Source organism: Pteronotus mesoamericanus, unplaced genomic scaffold (assembly GCF_021234165.1).
Source record: "Pteronotus mesoamericanus isolate MK-2021 breed Mesoamerican mustached bat unplaced genomic scaffold, CSHL_Meso_final scaffold_125, whole genome shotgun sequence".
Lineage (NCBI taxonomy): Eukaryota > Metazoa > Chordata > Mammalia > Chiroptera > Mormoopidae > Pteronotus > Pteronotus mesoamericanus.
The window spans coordinates 3,973,221-3,992,347 of NW_026555304.1; the positions used below are offsets into that span (position 1 = coordinate 3,973,221).

Consider the following 19,127-nt stretch of genomic DNA (forward strand, 5'->3'; position numbering starts at 1 on the left):
TTTTTCATTAATAGAGAGGAATGTACATAATATATTACCTGCTTATAAGCAAATATTTGATGAAAAAAAGAAACCAAGCAAACCACCACCAACATATTTCTGAAGAGTGAAACCTCCTCTAGAAGAGCCTCAGGCAGGTCCTTCAGGAAGTGTTCCAGAAGGAGGATCGCTATCATAGAATATTACAGCCCTGTGTGTGCTATTGCCCCTGAAGACCCTCCAGTGGGACAAGGAGGGGAAAGACTGTAACATTGATGATCCTGACCCTGGGTAGGCCTAGGCTAGTGCATGTGTTTATGTCTTAGTTTTTAGCAAAAAAAAAGTTTAAAAAGTAAAACTTAAAAATTTTTTAATAGACAAAAGCTGATAGAATAAGGATATAAAGAAAGAAAATGGCCCCAGCCGGTGTGACTGCTTGTAGGGCATCATCCCACAAACTTGAAAGGTCGCTTTTTGAGGTCAGGATACAGGTTTGGTCCCCAGTTGGGGCGGGCACTGAAGGCAGCCAATTGACGTTTTTCTCTCACATCAGTGTTTCCCTCTTTTCCTTCATCTTCCCTCTCTCTAAAATAAAAAAATTAGGTTAAAATTAAAAAAAAAAGAAACAGTTTGTATAGCTGTGCAATGTGTTTGTGTGTGTGTGGTTTTAAAAGATTTCATTTATTTATTTTTAGAGAGGAAAGAGGGAGAGAAACATCAATGCATGGTTGCCTCCCATGCTCCCCCTACTGGAGACCTGGCCTGCAATTCAGACATGTGCTGAGACTGGGAATCCAACCAGAGATCCTTTGTTTTGCAGGCCGGCACTCAGTCCACTGGGCCACACCAGCCAGATCGATGTGTTTGTGTTTTAAGCTAAAAAGAGTCAAAAATTTTTTAAGTTTATAAAGTAGCCCTGGTCAGTGTCACTTGGTTGGAACGTCATACTGTAACAAAGGGTTGTGGGTTTGATTCCTTGTTAGGGCACACAGCTAGGTTACAGATTCAATCCCTGGCCCAGGTGCATACAGGAGGCAACCAATTGATGCTTCTCTCTCACCATGTTTCCTTCTCTCCCTCTGTCTAAAAGTAATGAAAAAGGTATACTCTTGTGAGGATTTAAAAAATTTTTTTTCAAGTAAAGTTATGGTAAGCTAAAGTTAATTTATTGTTGAAGAAAAATAGTTTTATAAACTTAGTATAGTCTAGGTGTACAATGTTTATAAAGTATACAGTAATGGACACACATTCACTTACCATGCCATGAATGGAGTTGCTCACCCATGACAACGCCATTCATGGCAAGTGCCCTGCACAGGTGTACCATATTTTTACTGTACCTTTTCTATATTCACATACACAAGTACTTACGATTGTATTATAGTTGCCTACAGTATTCAGTATAATGACATGCTGTTCAGGTATGTAGCCCAGGAGCAATAGGCTATACCATATAGCCTAGGTGTGTAGCAGGCCGTACTGTCCAAATTTGTGTAAATGTACTGTGTGATGTTCACACAATGATGAAATCACCTAATGAGGTATTTCCTAGAATGTATCCCTGTCCTTAAGGGACCCATGACTGTAGTTCCTCATCATGGCTACCACAGTGTTGGGATGCCTTTCCCATCTCCAAAGCTGAGCAAAGGCTTAGAGAGGTTGCCTGGGGTGGGGGGAGAGCTTCCATTACCAAAGGTGTGTGGAGAGGAGGTATGTGAGGGATGTTAGAGAGGCTGTAAGGTAAGGGGCATGAGGGAAGGAGTGTATGAAGGAAGTTGTGAAGGCAAGAGTTAGGGAGGGTGTGTAAGGGGGTGTGTGTGAGGGAGAGAGTGGAGGAGGGTGTGTGAAGCAAAGGGTGGTGAAAGTTGTGAGGGAAGGTATGTGAGAGAGAGTGTGAGTAGGATGTGGACTTGAGAAAGAAGATAACTGATAAGAGGGACTCCTGGTGGCTAACTAGGCTCAAATTTGAAAAACGGAGCCTAGCAGCCATTTCCACATGGGGCCTCTCACACAAACTGCACTTTGTGGAGAAGCCTCTACACTGAGCTGCCTGTCTGCACTGTTTCTGCCATATGAGAGCAAGCCCTTGTAAAGGAGTTCCTGGAATCCTATTTCAACCAGTTGGACCGGGGCTTTCTCCATCCAGTCAGAGCTGTGCAGCAATATTCCCATCAGCTTCCTCACTGACTAATCACAGAGGCTCCATTCTGACCAAACAGTACAGTGCCTTTTGAACCAATCAGACTGCAAGGATTTGGAGTCCTCATTTGAATGAACCCAGACCAATCAAGGACCAGAAGTGGGGACTTAATGTCTATATAAGTCAGCTTGCCTCTGGGTTGGTTACACTTTCCCTTTCAACTGAAGACTGCTTTTCCCTGGCTGGTGTTAGAACACCAAAGATATCTCACCAGACCAGAGTGGAGAAGAACAGGAAGAGGAAACCAGAGTAGAGCTGTCCTCCCTAGGGCTGCCTCACCCCAGGGCCTCATAGCCATGCTTGATAATTTAGCTGTTTGCACTCTAAAGTTTTCTTCTGCACTGCACCCCAAATTGGGGATTCCTATTTGTGTTGAATTGATGTCAATGACCATGGACCATCAGTGTGAGGAGTTGGTTAGGCATGGAGTTGGTGTGGGTATTGGAAGCAGGGTACTGTAAAGGAGGGCATGTATGTGATTAATGACTGTGCTTGTGAGTGGGGGGAGTTTGGGTCCCAGTTACTCTTGCCCAGGAGAGATACAGTCACAAGCTGTGTGTGACACAAGCTCTTGTTTTCAGAGCCTGGAATGCAGCTGCATCTTGCACAACAAAGGGTTCCCCTTGGCAAGAGGGTGGTGTTGACTCTGCAGGCATGGGGTCCAGGCAGGGGGTGCTGACTCTGCTGGAATTGAGGTTGGTATTTAGGGTTTTCACCAAGTCAGCACTCTTAAGACAGGGCTCAGAGGAAACCCTGCCCAGCATGCTCCTCTGTATCCCCCCAAACTTCTGCACAAGCCCCTGCCAGATGGTCCCTGGGACCCACAGTTTCACAAATGAGTATCTGTGAGGGGTCGGACTTGTAGGGGGCTCAGGAGACGAAAATCTGGGTGGGCCTGTCCTGCTCCCAGGCCTGCCTACTGGAGCCTAGGTCAGCTCACCTGTGTAGTAGGGGCAAGAAGGGGACCCGTTTTGGGGACTGGGGGCCCTCCCTCAGCACTGGCCAGGTGGCAGCTGGGACCCTGATTTTTATCCCACCTGGAGGCAGACAGCTCACCTCCCAGATGAGAGGACACCAAGAGCAGGGGGCTGGGGAGGAGCCCTGCTGCCCTAGGGCAGCGCCTTGTGCCACTCAGACTCAGCAGCTTACTTAGTTTACTCCTGAAATCCTTGAGAAAGAGAAGAAAAACATTAAAATATTTAGCTGCCTGATTTTTAAAAGTAATGTCATGAGGAAAAAGGAATTAAAAGTCAATTAAAGGCAGGTGGAAGGCACCAGAAGGAGGGAGGAGGAAAACAGGCAGGATAGTGTGGCAGATGTGGAAGCAAATGGTCGCCTTCCCAGTCCATTGGCTCCACCCTGTCCGGCTGTTGCCTCCTGGGGGTGAGGAGGAGTGCCTGACCTGTCCTGTCCTTCCTCATCCGTCCTCAGCTCCTGTTAAGTGGGCCAGAGTCTCCAATGTGGATGGTGAGGATGAAGAGCCAGGAGAGGGAAGCCTATAGAGTGAGCCACACCTAGGGGACACACCCAGGGTTTGAACTAGGCATGAGTAAACTGTGGTGTCTTGGGATGCATGTAGGGGACCTGAGCCATGAGGGGACACCAGTTCCCCAGGGATGGAGGGGCCCTGCCTGGGTCTTCACTGGTACATAGCTACTTCCTCACCCATACTCCTATCTGCCCATGATCTATCTATCATCTATCTGTCAATCAATCACCTATCATCTCTTATTTATTTATCTACTCTCTGTTGACCAAGTATTCATTTATCTCCCTATATCTATCCTTTTATCATCTATCATCTATCAATCAATTACCTATCAATTGAGTAATCGATCATTTCTTGGTCGATTCATCTATCATCATCTATCTTTAGCATTAAGAAGGTTAAGCATACGATCCCACCTCCCCCACCCCGCCCCGCCATGTCTCACTCAGCACTCCACTCCAGTTACACATGGTGGCTCCTTCCCCGACCTGAACAGCCCAGGCTCAGGACCAGTACCAGGACCAGGTCACAAGCTTTCAGGGCTTATCCCTCTCCAAGACTCCCTCTTGTCATCAGGCATCAAGCATCACTCTTGAGACAACCTTCCCCCCCCCCCCCCCCGCCAAATGCCCTTCTCTGTGTGTCCCTCCATAACATCACCCCACCTCCATATTTGCATCTCCCTGCTCCTCAAGCCCCTTGCTCACTCTCAGGGTCTCTGATGTCCCCCAGGAGGACAGAGATGAGTTTCAGTGTGAATCACGGAGGCCAGGGGTTGGGGGAGTTGGGCAGAATGAAGTGTTAGGGCCCAGGAAGAGCTCCTGAGAGTCGTCATACCAGGAGGGCTGGCCCTGTTCCGACACAAACTAGGCTTCAGCACACATGGATGAGTGAGCAAATGCTGTAGACACTGAGCACCTACTGTACGCTGGACACAGTGTTAAGGACACAGGCCATGGGTGGTAGCATCCAGCAGGAGACCTAGTCCAGACCAAGGTCCCCTAAGTAGAAGTTCAGGCATGGATGAGGGCCCTCCTTCTCCATTTCAGGCAGAACCCCTCTTCTCTTAAGGAGGCTGGTGGGCAGAACCTTCTTTCTTGGGGCGCAGCCCTGGTCTTGGGCCAGCATGGCAAGGGTGAGTGGGCCTCAGACAATGGCCAGGGGAACACGGTGGTCAGTGAGGCCAGCCCTCAGTAGTAAAAGCCAAGTAAACCCCAGTGGCTCCATGTGGCAGTGACCAGTAGGGGAGGGGAGTTGGAGGGCCTATGGGAAGGACCTAAGGGCTGAGCTTTGTCCCCAGAGAGTGGCAGCATATTCCAAGGCCCAACATGAGGATATATGTGTAGTGGGCCAGAGTGGCAGTTGAAGTTCGAACCTGGGAGCTAGTGGGTGGGGAGATGAGGTGCCATCATGTGTGCCTGGTGGAGGCACCTTGGGATGGGGCTGTTGGGGCCGGGAAGCACACCCCCACCTGTCCCCAATGTCCCTAGCACCCATGGAAGCCAGTCTGGTTTGGTGGCCCACTAATCTGGGGCTGTCTCTTTCTGGCTATCTATGGGCAGCCTTCCGGTCATGGCTCAAGGAGGAGCCAAGCCATCTTATGGCCGTGTCTGAGGTGCTAACTCATAAGACCAGCACACAGACTGGCATTCCTCCGGTGTAGCTGCTGGCCAGTCACACCATAGGCCACTTGAGGCCACCCCAGGAACAAGGTGCAAGTGGAGTCCATCTGTGCCAGGCCCCAGGTAGAGCTGGGTCTGGGGGAGTGGGCCCAGACACTGTCCTGGACACACTGGGTCTAGAATCAGAGGCAAAGGGGATGCAACAGGGCACACCAGACAGGTTGGGCCAAGGGCCAGGGGTGGGGGCAGTCACAGCGGGGAGCCTGACCACCTGCTGCTTCCTGTCAAAAGCAAGAGGGGAAGGTAAGGCGGGCTCACAGTGACAGCAAGACAGGTGGCATGAGTCTGAGAACCTCCTCACCACTCCAGAACCTGGTCCCCTGCACAGCTTTACACCCGCCCCTCCAGCCATAAATATGTGTCCACCCACTGCCCACTTGCTTCTTCCTGGACCTCATCCCACATGGGCTCACCTTTAAAAAACCTCTTTATTCAGACGCTCACCAGAGCAGAGCGACCCTGTGGTGCCAGCTCTGTAGTCATCAGTACTTTTTCAACAGTCTTTCATCATTTCCTATGCTTATTCCTGGAGTATTTTAAAGCAAAGCCCAGGACCGGATGTCTGACCCACAAGCACTTCTGTTGATCCATCATTTTGTGCCAAGCTGATCTTTCAGCTCCAAAGACCAGATGGCAGGATGACCTGACCATCTTAAGGGAACAGGGTGTCAGAGCTACCCCAGGCTTAGGTGGGTGTGGGGAAAAGAAGTGATGGGGAGAGGAGGAGGATGGGCAAAGGCCACAGGTGTTCTCAGGTACCCCAGGCTCTTGGAGAGTACCAGTTGAGGCCATGGCTGCCACCTTAAGGAGTTGAGGGGGTGGGGCAGCAGGAGTCATTGGAGGAGATAAGGGGCAGAGTGAGGGTTCAGGTCCTGGAGCCCTCTGGGGTAAGTGGAGGGAGCTGGGGATTCCAGCCAGGTGAGGTGAGGACCCTCAAGATGAGCCAACCCCCAGAGAAAGCACCTAGCCCTTGTTGGGAGTCTCTGCAGGGTCTCAGCCTACCTGGCGCCAGCCCTGCTCTCCTTGGCCCACTAGGCATGGCTGAAGGGCAGTACTGGGCACCACATTGCGGTGGGTCACGGCTGTGGGTATGGAGGGAAGATGGGTGGCATGCAGGCTGCAGGAAATGGTGAGAGTGCTGAAACTTTTCGTGGGGGGCTGGTCAGGGGTCACAGGCTAAGTGCCCCGAGGACAGCAGGGGTGATGTCTGGAGATGCCAATGGGGGCAGCTTCCCTGAAAGCTCATCCTGCCTGCCACTTTTCCCTTAACCCCTGCAGAGGGTCCAGTCCTGGCTTCTGACCCCAAAGTTGACATGGGGACCAGCCATGCCCACCCCCAGCCCTGATACAGGAACCCAGAGTCAGTCGCCTTAAAACTGCCCCACCTGAATCAGATCCAAGGAGGTACCCGGGAACCCCTGAACCAGAGCAGAGGGTGGGACCTTGGGGTTTTGTTCTCTTCTGCTACAAATGAGCTAGTGGAAAGCCTGGCGACATGTGGATGAGTCTGCTGTGTAGACAGCAGTGTTGTGTCCAGGCTGGTCTTCTGACCTGGTCATCATGTATGGTAGGGGCAGTGAACCCATTTCTGGGAGGGTGCAACTGAAGTTTTTGACAGCACAGCACGTGTCACTCTCTGGAGCCCCAGTGGATAGGAGGTATCACCTCCGGGCAGGTTCCCCATACAGTAAATGATGACCACAGTGGGACTCCCTCCCAGGCAGCCTCTGGGCTGGGCTACTGGGAGCTCTTTAAACCATTCTCCTGTGCTCATAACCATTCAAAGTAATGAATGAATGAATGAATGAATGAATGAATGACACTGGGCACTGGAGACCCAAAACCCTGGTCTTGGCCTGAATATCTGACCTGAAATGTGAGGCGCCAAGGAGCTGCCCAAGCTCATAGTTCTGGAGAAGGCCCGGAGATGTTAGAATGTCCCCATGGCTATTCCGTGTGCGGAGGAAGGCCAGCCCAGGCTGGGGCTCGGGTGCAGTGCACCTAGGCCCAGGCCTAGGGCAGGGGCAGTGGTGCTGGAAGCCGCACAGAAGAATCATCCATTTTATTGGTCAATTGTGCTTAGAAAAGTGGGGCCCAGGCCCCAGATCCTACCCAGTCACTACGGGTGGAAGGTATGTACAGGGCCCACAGCCACGTGTGGGGCCTGGGTCAGGAAGGGCAGAGGCCATGGGTCTCCCAAGGGGTGCATTGGCTGAGGAAGGCATCTCCTCATCCCTCTGGAAACATCTTGAGACTGAGGCTAGCCCTGGCTGCTCGCTGCCTGTCCTCAGGCCTGCTGCGTGTCTGTGCTGGCTGTGACCCTTCTTGGGGATCTCCAATTCTGCCCTCTGGGCCTCCCTGGACCTCGCTGTCCCTGCTCCAGGAGGAGGAGCAGCCAAGCACAGAGCGGGCCTCACAATGGCCCAAGTGTCCTCTAGTCCAGTCCTGGCTTTGGTGTTTTCAGGGACCGCCACATGCAGGCAGGTGAGCCCCAACGGTGAGGCAGCTTCTGGGGTCTCTGTGGCTGCGGCCAGACACAATCCAGGCCATCTGCAGAGGAGAGGAGAGGTGTGAGGGCAGCCCAGGCCAGTGGGGCCCTGGTGCCATCCTGGTAACCCTGCCTTAGTGACGCATCCTGTGACCAGTCCACAAAGTGTCAGGACCACTCTGACTCCAGAAGGGCCCAATTCTGATCTAGGCAAGCTTCAGTTTCCCCTCCTGTGTCACTGTGAGGACTTAGTGGCCTGACCCCAGCACACTCTGATGGGTGATCCCAGAGAGCCGGGGCTGGCAGGGAAATTGTGCTTTGGGACTGATGCTTGGGGAGACTCAGGGTGTATTTGGGGCATACGTTGGGCGATTAATGGTCTGTATGTCATGACATGAATGAGGGGGAAAGCTGGCATCCAAATGGTTCCGTGGGGTTCCCATTTTACCATGGGATATCCCTGGTGGATAGGCAGTTGTCTGTTAGTGGTACCCACCCTTCCTCGGGGGCAGGCCTGAGGCATGACCACTGGGCCGTAGGTCACATGGATCTGTGATGTGCAACCCTCGTCAGGATCCCAAACGTGAGACACTGGTGCCCCAAGGCCTGGTTGATGGCGTCAAGCTCAGCAGAATGTTGAATTTTGCTGGCCTTCTGTATCTGCCCTTGTGACATTCAGGGTGCCTGTGTCCGAGTGCCCTAGCTCCACACGGTAGGGGCTGCTTCATTGAGCATGTTATGAGAGTCACCTGGCCTCCTGTGGCTCCTGCTCCCCAGCGAGGTGACTTTGGCAGGTACTCAGCCTTTGTGAGCGAGAATGAGGGCTGACTGTGGTGTGGGAATGTGCAGCCAGGATGCCCACTCCACGAAGCCCAAGCAGGAGCAGACGCAAGGTCAAGGGATCTCTGTATGAAAGGTCCCAAGTCCCCAGGCCTGCTCATGCGTCAGCGACCAGCAGGGTTTGGGGGCAGGCTTGTAGTGGGGTGGGGTGCCCCGGCTGGCCCTCACAACTCACCTGAGCCCTACTGCTGGGGTGCCATGTCCAATCCAGGCTTCTGGACACCAAAGGCAGTAATAAAGATATTGACCACGACGATGATGAAGACCAGGCCAGTGGCCAGGTTGTTGAGGAAGTCCAGTTTGGCGTGCTTGGCTGGGTTGTTGAGGTCATATCTGACTGTGGGAGAGAAGGTGTGCACACTGCCCAGGCTGCCTGCAATGGGTCCAGCACTGGGGCCAAACGATGCTGCAGGGCCGACTTCCGTCCATCAGAGAGACGTGTCTGCTTTAATGCACTACTGACAATGGGCCTGGCCTGGGAAGTTGTCTGGATGGGAGCTCAGAGGGGCTTGGCACCTGTGGTCAGAGTGGGAGGCACCAACCCAAGGCCCAGGTTTGGATTTCAAGGCACAATGCGCTGAGCACACACAGGCCAGCATCTTTCTGAGTGTCCTGTGTGTGGTGATCTAGTGATCCTCACACGTACCCAAGGAAACCAAGGCCAGGAGGTCAAGTGGCCTACCTGAGGTCACACAACCAGCAGGAGGTCAAGGCAACCATGGAGCCCTTGCTGCTCCTAGCCCTGACCTTCACCTGTGGGGACAGGGGTCCTGGGACCACCATTTGGTCCCTATAGACCATTGTAAGAACTAGAGCATACATGGTAGGCACCCAATACGTGTCAACTCTCAGTATATTTATGATGTGTTTCAGCTTGGGGGGTTGGAAGGACAGAGCCATGGCGGGGCTCTCTGGGGGCCACATCCTGGACTTCAAGGCCAAGTGAGGAGTCCCCACCCCACCTTATGCAGCTCTGTGAAGTGTGACATGCTCAGAGAATGTCAGGTGGTAAGCACCCTGTCCCAGGAGGTATGCAAGCAGAACCAGCCAGGCAGGGCTGCAGGGCCCTCTCTGCATGAGCACCTGTCTAAGCACATACCCAGGAAGATGAGCAGCACGCCCACGCAGATTTGCAGCACAAGGGAGATGGAGATGAGTACCACCAGTGGGACAAAGAAGGCGAAGCTGGGGCCCTGGTCGATGACGGCCTTCAGCTGAGAGGCATTGGCCATCAACAGCGCAATGTCCAGCATGCTCTCTGCCACACTCTTCTTGTTAGCATAATGGTTCACGTTGATGGGCTGGTTCCTGCCCCAGCGGGATGGCTGTGGGGAGGGGGCAGTTAGCTGATTGGCCACAGGGAGGAGGCAGAAGCTGCACACTTGAGCCCATCCCAGGGTCCCACCCAGGCCTCCTCCTGAAATGGGCAGGGAATAGGGGTCTGATAGCCTGCTGGTGTGGGCCCAGATGAGGCTTGAGAGAGAAGTGCTTATTAAAAGAACAAGAGACCCAGAAAGGGTGTGCAGCTCCTGCAAGACCGTCCCTAGAAATTGAGTCCTGGAAGAGAAAGGAAACACAAATATAACCTCAGGACACTCTGATTTCAAACTAGAAAGTGCCACTAGTAACTGCCTGTCACGGTGGGGTCTGACAGCTTTTTCTGGACATCCCTGCCCTTGGTACCCCTGCCTACCCTTTCCTCCAGGTCTGGGTGGGTGGTTGATGCCAAGGCAGAAGTGACTTTCGGGGTGGGAACTGGATCCTGGATCCCTGCACACCTGCTCCACTGTGAAGCAAGCCTTCCCTGCCCAAACCACCACCTAGGTGAGCAGGGCACACAGCAGAAGCATAATAGATTCCTCGGCATTTTATGCTGCAGTTGAGCTTAGATCTTCCTTAATTTTTATTTAAAAAATTTTAAACCGCTTTATTGAGGTATGATCGACATAAAAATGCTGTACATATTTAATGTGGACAACTTGAAGAATTTGGAGGTAAGCGTAGATGTGTGACACCCATCCAGGCCCTCTATACATCTGCTCCTGTCCCCTTTATTTACTCAGATTTGTGATAAGAACACTTCACTGAGACCACCCTTACAGTGCAGCACTGGTGACAGACACATGCCGCAAGAGGAGCTCCCGCACGGGTTCTGCCCTCATGTTCAAGGTCATAAAACAATGAGTCCTGACCCCACCCCCCCACGTCTCCCTGGGAACACCCCTGCCCCAGCGCAGGTTTCCTGCCACTCCTGGGTGCCCTCCTGGTCAGCCTACCTCAAAGGTGACTTCAAACTGCCCCTGACTGGGCCTCTCCTCACCCCCCAGGACAAATTCATGCCCCTGGGCCTGGCTTTTTGTCCACAGGAGCCCCCGAGCTGCCAGGCTGGAACAGCGGCCTCCTGGGGTACTGGTCAGCAGTGGCCTCCTGGGGCCACCCAGGCGGTCCTGTTTCTAGACTCATGAAAGATGGGGACTGGGAGGTGGGTGCTAGGAGGGGCTGCATGGTGCTCAGTCCACCTTCACTTGGTGTGGCTGGCAATTGCATCCTGGAAAATATAGACCTACAGAAGGGTGGGCCTCACTTTTACAATGTCTTTAAATTTAAATTTAATCTACAATAACAGGCCCAGGAGGGAGGGAGGACGGGCACAGAGAATACAGGTGGCTCAGCTACCTGCCCCATTTTCCCTTGTGAGCGGCTCTGAAGTAGCAAATCCACTTGGTTTAAAATTCTAGACCCAAAGGCCCATTGGGAAGGCCTCCTCTGTAGACCCAGGCCCCAACTCAGTTCTCTCAGATGTTCGACACACAGCCAAGTGGCTGTTCCCCAGGCCCCTGCACCACCAGGGTCACTCCCCCTGCCTGGGTCTGAGCATAGGCTGCCCAATGCCCAAGGGCCTGTGCCCCTGATAGCATGAGACTGTCCTCTAGCTCCATACCCAGTCACATGTGTGCTCCTCTGACAGTGGGTGGCTGGAAGGTGCTGGCCTGAAGTAGGTGTGTGCTCCTATGTATCATAAGCCAAAAATGCCTAAGTACCGTCACTCGAAGCTACCCCAGTGCTCACCTCAGTATCTAACCCCAGAGAAAAAGCCAGGTGCAGACTTTACAAAGGGCTCCCACCTTCTGTTCTGTGGGCCATATACACACATACATGAGTATATACACACACCCACACGTGCATGCATGTAAACACACATGGCCACATGTGTACAAGCAACATGCACACATAAATATATAAGCATGCACACACAAAACCACACATGAGCCTATACATGCAACAGATGTACACATGTGGACACAAGTATTAGCATACATATATAAATATTCACATATATACACAACATAGACACACGTACACATGCATAAACACACACACGTGTGCGTGTACATGCCCAGGCTAACTTTGGTGGCCTCTGGACAAGAAGAAGAATTCCTCCTCATTTTTGAGCTCTACTGAACCATTTAAATATTTTATAACCATGGGGCTACGTACACATTCAAATACAGAATGACACTGCCAGTGGCAGTGTCTCCAGCATGAAGAGCCTGTTCCCATGCTGCCCTCTATCCTGGGCGCCCTTCAGCTGGGTGAACCTCTCCAGGGAGACTCCCTGACCTCATGTCCACTTACTGGGGGTAAACTGAAGCCCCTTGTCCAAAGCCAATAGCAAGTGAGGGATGCACTAGGATTTGAACCCAGTCCCTGGGGCTCAGAAACCCTGGTGGCTGACACCATGGTCTCCTCAGGTCCCGTGGAGGGGGCTAGGGTTGGGGGTCACCCTGTGTGGGCTGAGCACTCTAAGATCCCCTTGCCCAGGCACCAGCTACATGACCTCATGTAGGACACCCAGCCCCCTCTAGGCCTCAGTTGCCCGTGTTTGCAAGGGGGTCATGGAGCAGGTGCCCCACGGGCTCTGGCATACTGGCTGCTGCCTCAGAGCCCTGGCCTACACAATCCTCTTGGTGCAGGGCACTTCCTGCTCATCTGCTTCCTGTTCAACCTGTACAGTGATAAGGGCAGCACAGTCCACGGTCGGGGGCCCAGTCAAGCCCTCTGCTCTCGACAGTCTTGTTGTATGGCCTTGACAATGTGCCCCGCCCCATTGCCGGTCTTGGTCTCTGCATCTGTACTCTCTGGGCTTCACTCTGGGAGGCTCCGCCACCCACCAAGTTCTTCACTAACCTTGAAAAGAAGTGTAATTCTTCCCTTCCACAAAGTGGGAGACTGAGGCTCAGGGTCCTACAACCTCACATTCACCCTGAGGAGGGGCTCTGGGCTGTAGGGAGAGCTCTAGGCCCTGGAGGCGACCACTACACAGGTGAGTCCCAAGGAGGCTGCTGTTTTTCAAACCACATCCTGCAGGTCTGGAGCCTGCGGGCCTGGCTATCCAGCTGCCAGGGGCGGCTGGTAACCTCCTACTGAGATCTCTGCCCTGGCCAGGGCAGTACAGGGAACAAATGCCCTGGTTAATGTGTTCCTTGGGCCAAGAAAACTTCCCAAAATGTCAACTGCGGTCCCTGGAGCTGGGCTACTGGATTTTTTCCCCCGTAAAAGCCACGAAGGAGCCTTGGAGAGAAAGAGCTGACGGTCATGTCCACCTTCTGTGGACAGAGGGTTTTGTGGCTGCTCTTCCCAGGCAGCTTGCAGGGACCTAGGCCACTTGGCCCTAAACATACTCCTGGGCATCCTCCAGTTTGGGGGAGGGGAATTAGGACTGGATTTGAACCATGGCTGAGGCACCCTTGGTGCCCAGTTCTGGTCACAGTATAAAGTATGCTCTGGTCCAAACCAGGCTTGGATGGGAAGAGATAAAGGGCTGCCTGGGGCACCAGCTGGCCCTAGGCTGTCTGGCCTGACCTGAGCCTCCTGCTCTCATACCCTCTGCTCTCCTGGGAGGCCAGGCCAGGCCAGGGCTGAGGCCCGCTAAGATCCTGCAGGTCTGAGGGGTTTGGTTACTGACTCTTTCCAATCCTGTCTGACCTCCACTCTGCCATGGACCCCGAATCCTGAGTACAGTATGGAACAGGAAGACCGCATGGGAATTCCCATCTGTCCTCCCAGAATCCATTTTCATGTTTGCTGAGTGAGAGATCAAAGGCCCCAACAAATCTATGAGGTACATCAGCTGGCTTGCAAAGAGTTAAGTGGGGCTGCTACTGGTACCTCCCCTCTGTCACCCCTGTATCCCACCATACCATAGACCCAAGGGTGACTGCCCTGTGCCCCAGTTTCCTCACATCTGTAAACTGAACTGACAGTGAACTGAATGAGGGGCTCAGAGACTTGGTAGCTGGTCAGAGCACAGCTGGCTGGGGCACGGCTAAACAGTCCTCCTTGCCACCCAGCCCTCACAGCTTTGAAAGACTGCCTCCCAAATGAACTGTACTGGTTAATTAAATAACTCCATAAAACAAAATTAACAAGGAAGAAAAAGAACAAGCTTCTGTGAGTCAAATGTCACTGGGGGGTCCTAGGTGTCCAGCTCCAGCTGCTGGCCCACTGAAGATCCTTGTGCACCAGGATACCCCACCTTGGGCTTGGTCAGCACCAGTGTACGTGGAGGCTCTGGTGTCCTTCCCTCTGGGGTGGGAACCGGAAACCAAACTGGCTCTGGCAGGGACTGAGTGTCTTTTGTCTGACCCACAAGTGCTCAAGCTGCCATTGTGCCCACTGCACAGGCTGTGTGGGGGCACCCGCCTGGGGCCACACAGGCCCACACCACCCCCAAACTGGCCCCACTTGGCCAGCTAAGAGGTCTCCTGCTCCATGCAGGAAGTTTGGCGGGGGATTGGGGGGGGCATTTCTGCAGGCAGCTGGGCTATGGGCTGGGCACACCCACTTCCTGTGGGCTCAGCACTGGCCGTCAGTGACCCTGCAGCCACATAAGAGTCACCTTTTAGAACTTGGCCAGGACCCTGTCAGTGTGAGGATCTGCTGGGAAAGCAGAAATGAGAAGAGCAAAGTTCCCCCAGCAGCTCAGGCTGTGCATGGCCCAGATGTGGCCTCTGGAGCCTTGTTCCTACATTGTCCCACCACCTCCCCGCTGTGTCCTCAGCTGGCTACAATCCCAGCATCTGCTGCAGGGTCTAACACAGCTACTTCCAAACCAAGCCACCCAGGGCATGACACAGCTGTGAGCCACTTTCACAATAAAATTGACACCATTCATGCTTCCAGCAGCACAAGTGAGCTGACTTAACAAAGACACCATCTTACTCCCAGGGGGACCCGGGACAGATGGGCCTACGTGAGGGCCATGGGAGCTTGGGAACATCTGCGGATCTCCCCACTGCCTAAGCCCAGCAGGGCTTGTCTCACCATTGGTTACACGTGTGACTCCTCTGTACACCCGGCCACCTGGGGAGGTGAGCCAGACCGCCCCACTGCACAGAAGAGAAAACTGAGGCTGGATCGGGCCTTCACTTTCCCATGGGCTGCATGGTAAGTCTAGGCCTTCCAGTCATGGTCAGGGGCACACTGGGGACACAGACCACCCTCCCACCATCCCGAATTCCCTGAAGACACCCTGGGTGATCCCTCCTCTCAGCAAGCCTTTCTCTGCGCCCCACTCCCCGCCCCCCTGCCCCGCCCAGGCAGGTGACTGAGGCTCAGATTCTGGCAGGGCCACCTGGAAAGAAGGCCTAAGAAGAGCCAGGAGAGATGTAGAGTAGGGCGATGCACGTCCAGGGATCCTGCCTGGTGAAGGTGCTGCCAGGCATCATCACCAGGAGAGGGTCCATGTGGCAGGCAAGGATGACACAGTGGGCACGGCGAGGTGTGGCACTTCACACATTAGCTCCTTTAGTTCTCTTAACGACCTCTGAGGGATGTACTGCTACTACCCCATTTCACAGATGGAGAAACTGAGGCATAGAGTCATGTGCCTTGAGCACAATAAGGCAGGTCCTGAGGGTGGGAAGGGAAAAGAAGAGGCTGGGGCACAGTGCTGGGAGAAGCCTGGATAAGCCGAGTGGCCTTGAGGCTGGCCACCCCCCAGGTGCCTCCCTGCCTGTGACTGAAGACCACCGGACAAATGTGTTTACTCTCATACAGGCTCCCAGCAGGGGCTGACCTCCTATCATACCTCCTCTCCAGTCCCAATGTGCTGGGTGGTCCAGCGTCTGGGCCTTTCTCTCCCTGTTCCCTCTGCCTGAGATGCCCTTCCCTACATGGTGGAAGGCCACACCTGCACCCTACTCCAGTTGTCCAAGGCCCAGTGCCAATGTTACACTCCCGCAGGTATCACGTCCAGCCCCTGGGAGTTCAGCACTTTGGCAGGGGCTTCTCTATCTGCTCTTCTTGTGGGGTGCAGTGTCCCCCTGACTCCATCCCAAAGCCAATGCACTGCTCCCCAGATGAGGTGAGCAGAGCAGGTTTAGAGTGAAAGGAGCAGCCAAGGCTGAGAGGTTAGTAGGATCCCTCCTGTTCAAACCTACTTCCAACCAATCTGTCCTGTTTGTTATCTGACCTGCTTCCCCTGCTCCCTGAAGGCAGGCAGTGGTCATTTGTTCTTCCTTTTCAGACCATGGACAGGAGGCCCAGTGAGGGGAAGCAGCCTCCCCAAGCACACCCAGCCCTCTGCTCCAAAGTGTTCACACACCAGTGCAGAGCCACATGTGGACTCCTCTCGTCCTCAGTTGCCTCATCTTTAACCCAGAACAAACATCCTGGGCCACCGCAGGGCTGTCAGTCTTTACTGAAGGGCCAGCAAGGTGGCTGGGCCATGGAATGACTTACTGTGGAGAAGGATGAAGACAATTATTGTGTGGGCTCACGGGAGGGTCATCCAGGCCATCTGGGACCTCACTTGCCCCACATGATCCTCTCCTTTTCTCCAGCCCCAACATAGCCTGTCTGGTCACCCACACCTGGGCATTGTCATCTCTGCCCCAGTCAGGTTCACACTGCTGAGACACCACTGGCCCTGCCCCCATCCCCAGGAGGTCAGAAACTGAAAGAATGTCCAAAGTCAACCAACCAGAGGGCTGAGCCCAGGACGGTTTCACAAACAGGCGCTGGGGAAGTGCTGCTACTAGGCCCCTGAAGTGGCAGACCACCTCTCAGGCCCTGCCCAGAAGCAGGAGGGGACCCAGGGACGGGAAGGCACCGGCTCTAATGTGGGGGCAGGACCACTGCCAGTGCTTGCCTGGTGCCCACCGCACTCCTTGATCGGCAGGGCAGACGATACACAGGTAGCAGGGGGCTACGGGAGGAGAGAGGAGCGGGTCCATAGTGGCCCCAAGTTCCCCATCAAGGCACGCACCAGACTGCGGTCGCTGTGGACGCCCTGGGTGACGTAACTGTCTGCCCGCTGCTGGCCTAGGGCCCGGAGGCTGGGTTACTCCCTGCCTACCCCGTGCGCGTAGTGGGAGGATATGCGGCGACTGGAAATGAGAGGGTGGTGTCGGGGAGGCCAGGTGGGGGAGGTGTGAGCACCACCTGGCCCAGCCCAGCTGGCATCCCGCCAGCCCCGCTTCCCCGCTCACTTGCCGGAGTGGTTGGAGTCCCGAGGCCACCATTCAGGCTCCTGAGGGCGCGGGTAAGACGCAGGGCGCGCTGGGCGAGGCGATCCCCGCCATGCCACAGTGCGGACCTGGCGCGCAGCTGGCCGGCGCCCAAACGTGCCCGGGAACCTCGGGCGCGAAGCCCATAGCGGTAAAGGGCGGGCACCCACCACGATCGCACAGAGGCGCAGGGGCGGGGGCTTACCGAGGAGTCCGGGGAGCGGGGCGATTCTGGGCGCAGGTCGCCATTGAGCTCGTACTCCTCGGGGAGCGAGTCCATGGTGCGGCCTCCGGGGCCGCCTCGCTCCGAGCCAGAACGCTATCCCTTCCTCTGCCGCGGCTACCCGGGTGCGTGCCCGCCCAGGCCCTCCCCGGGACCGCCCCAGCCCGCCCCAGCCCGCCAGACCCAGCGCAGTAGTCCTGGGCTCCGCCCCCATCCCGTAGGGCCTGGGCCCAGGAGGCCCAGCTCTGGGGACGCTATCGACTCCACCCTCTTTTGGTGAGGATTCCACGCTGCGTCCTGGCTCCTCAAGCTTCGGCCTCAGGTGGTCTTGGGGTAGGCAGGTCCCCCTCCGCGCCCCTGTCATGGACACTTTTAATCCATAAAATGAGGCCAAGATCCTGGCCACTTAGCAAAACACCGAGAGCCCCGTGAAGGAAGGAAGGCGCCACTGCCCGGGCAAACTCTGGGGGCCTGCTCAGCACGCAGTGCGTCAACGAGCTCATCCGTGTTCCCTGACTCTGGGTCTCCAGCCTCTGAGCCTTGACCTTCCCCTCCTCGGGAAAGGCAGCACGAAGGCCTCCGCGCACTGTCCCCTGCTCCACGGAACAGCCTTGGTGTCCCCAGGCGGGAGGCGGGACCCCTTTCTCCTGGGGTGGTGCTCTGTCCCTGTTCAGCGGGTGGGGGCAGCCAGAGCCCTTGGCTCCTCCAGCCCTAGGTCAGTTGACTCTTGTTTTCTAGAACTTGGGCCTCAAAGGCTGCGGGGTGGGAGGGGCCGGGCATTCTCTCCCAGGGCTGGTACTCCAAAGTGGGGGCCACTGTGTCCTGTCTTGACACTGACTGGACTCCCAGGCACAGCTGCTTTTGACCTCTTCCAGAGTGGAGGCCCTGACTTCTGCCTTCTCCCACCGTGTCTACTATTGTCTGCCCAGAAGCCCCCAACCCCTTCCTGTAGTGTGCCCTGAGTAGAGCCACCGACCCTCTTGATCCTCCCATCCGCCCTGGGGAGGTGCCATGGTCCTGCTCCAGGTCTGATGGGGCCAGGGTGGGGGAGTCTGACCCTGAACCAGTAGCTGTGTGGCCTCAGGCTGTTAGCTGGACCTTTCTGTGGAATCAGCTTCCCCATCTGTGAGAGGGGAATGTGGTACTCTTGGAATAAGTCCATAAACTGAAGATCTGAAACGTTAAGCAGCAAGTTAGGTCCCCTGAGCTCCAGCCCAGAATGAATGCTGGGGGCACATTCATTCACCATGTAATCATGGAGTACCTCCTGTATGCCAGGCCCTGTTTAGGCTAGTGATACAACAAGGCAGCTGGAGCTGTGCTTGTGGGGCAGAGGAGAGGCGATGTGGGGTAGCACTGCTGGACCCAGGTGCATCGATTCTCTTTCCCTGGGAAGCAGGTGATCTCCCCTCACTTGACAGGGGAGGAAACCAAGGCACAGCTGGGGATAGGCCCAGGAGGCCGAGCTCAGAGCTCCTCGGGAGGTTGTGTGGAAGTAGTGGACACTTCCCCCTGTGGTCTGCCTGGCCCGCAGGCAGGCACCTGTGGGTGCTGGAACCCAGTGCTAGCCTTGCCCATGCATGATTGCCCTCCACACTCCAGGCTGTGATTTCTTGTCTCCCTCTGCCCAGTTCCTCATCCCTTCTGGGGAGGTGGTATCTTGTAAGTGAAAAAGAAAGCATGGGATATGCAAGTCACACTGGGGATTTACCAGTA

At 54.8% G+C, this 19,127-nt stretch overlaps 1 protein-coding gene across 2 annotated transcripts; it reads right to left on the reverse strand.

Annotated features, from left to right (window-relative positions):
• Positions 1-376: 376 nt before the first annotated feature.
• Positions 377-17,534, reverse strand: NINJ1 (ninjurin 1). Of its 2 annotated transcripts, none has more exons than XM_054588022.1 (4): positions 17,394-17,534; positions 9,778-10,003; positions 8,854-9,015; positions 377-564 (listed from the first exon to the last, which is right to left on the reverse strand). In XM_054588022.1, the coding sequence occupies exons 1-3, from the start codon at positions 17,466-17,468 to the stop codon at positions 8,861-8,863; spliced, it is 456 nt and encodes a 151-aa protein (XP_054443997.1). In that variant the 5' UTR covers positions 17,469-17,534; the 3' UTR covers positions 377-564; positions 8,854-8,860. The 2 variants fall into 2 exon arrangements, with proteins under 2 accessions (XP_054443997.1, XP_054443996.1); XM_054588021.1 differs by lacking the exon at positions 377-564 and adding an exon at positions 7,396-7,900.
• Positions 17,535-19,127: the final 1,593 nt, after the last annotated feature.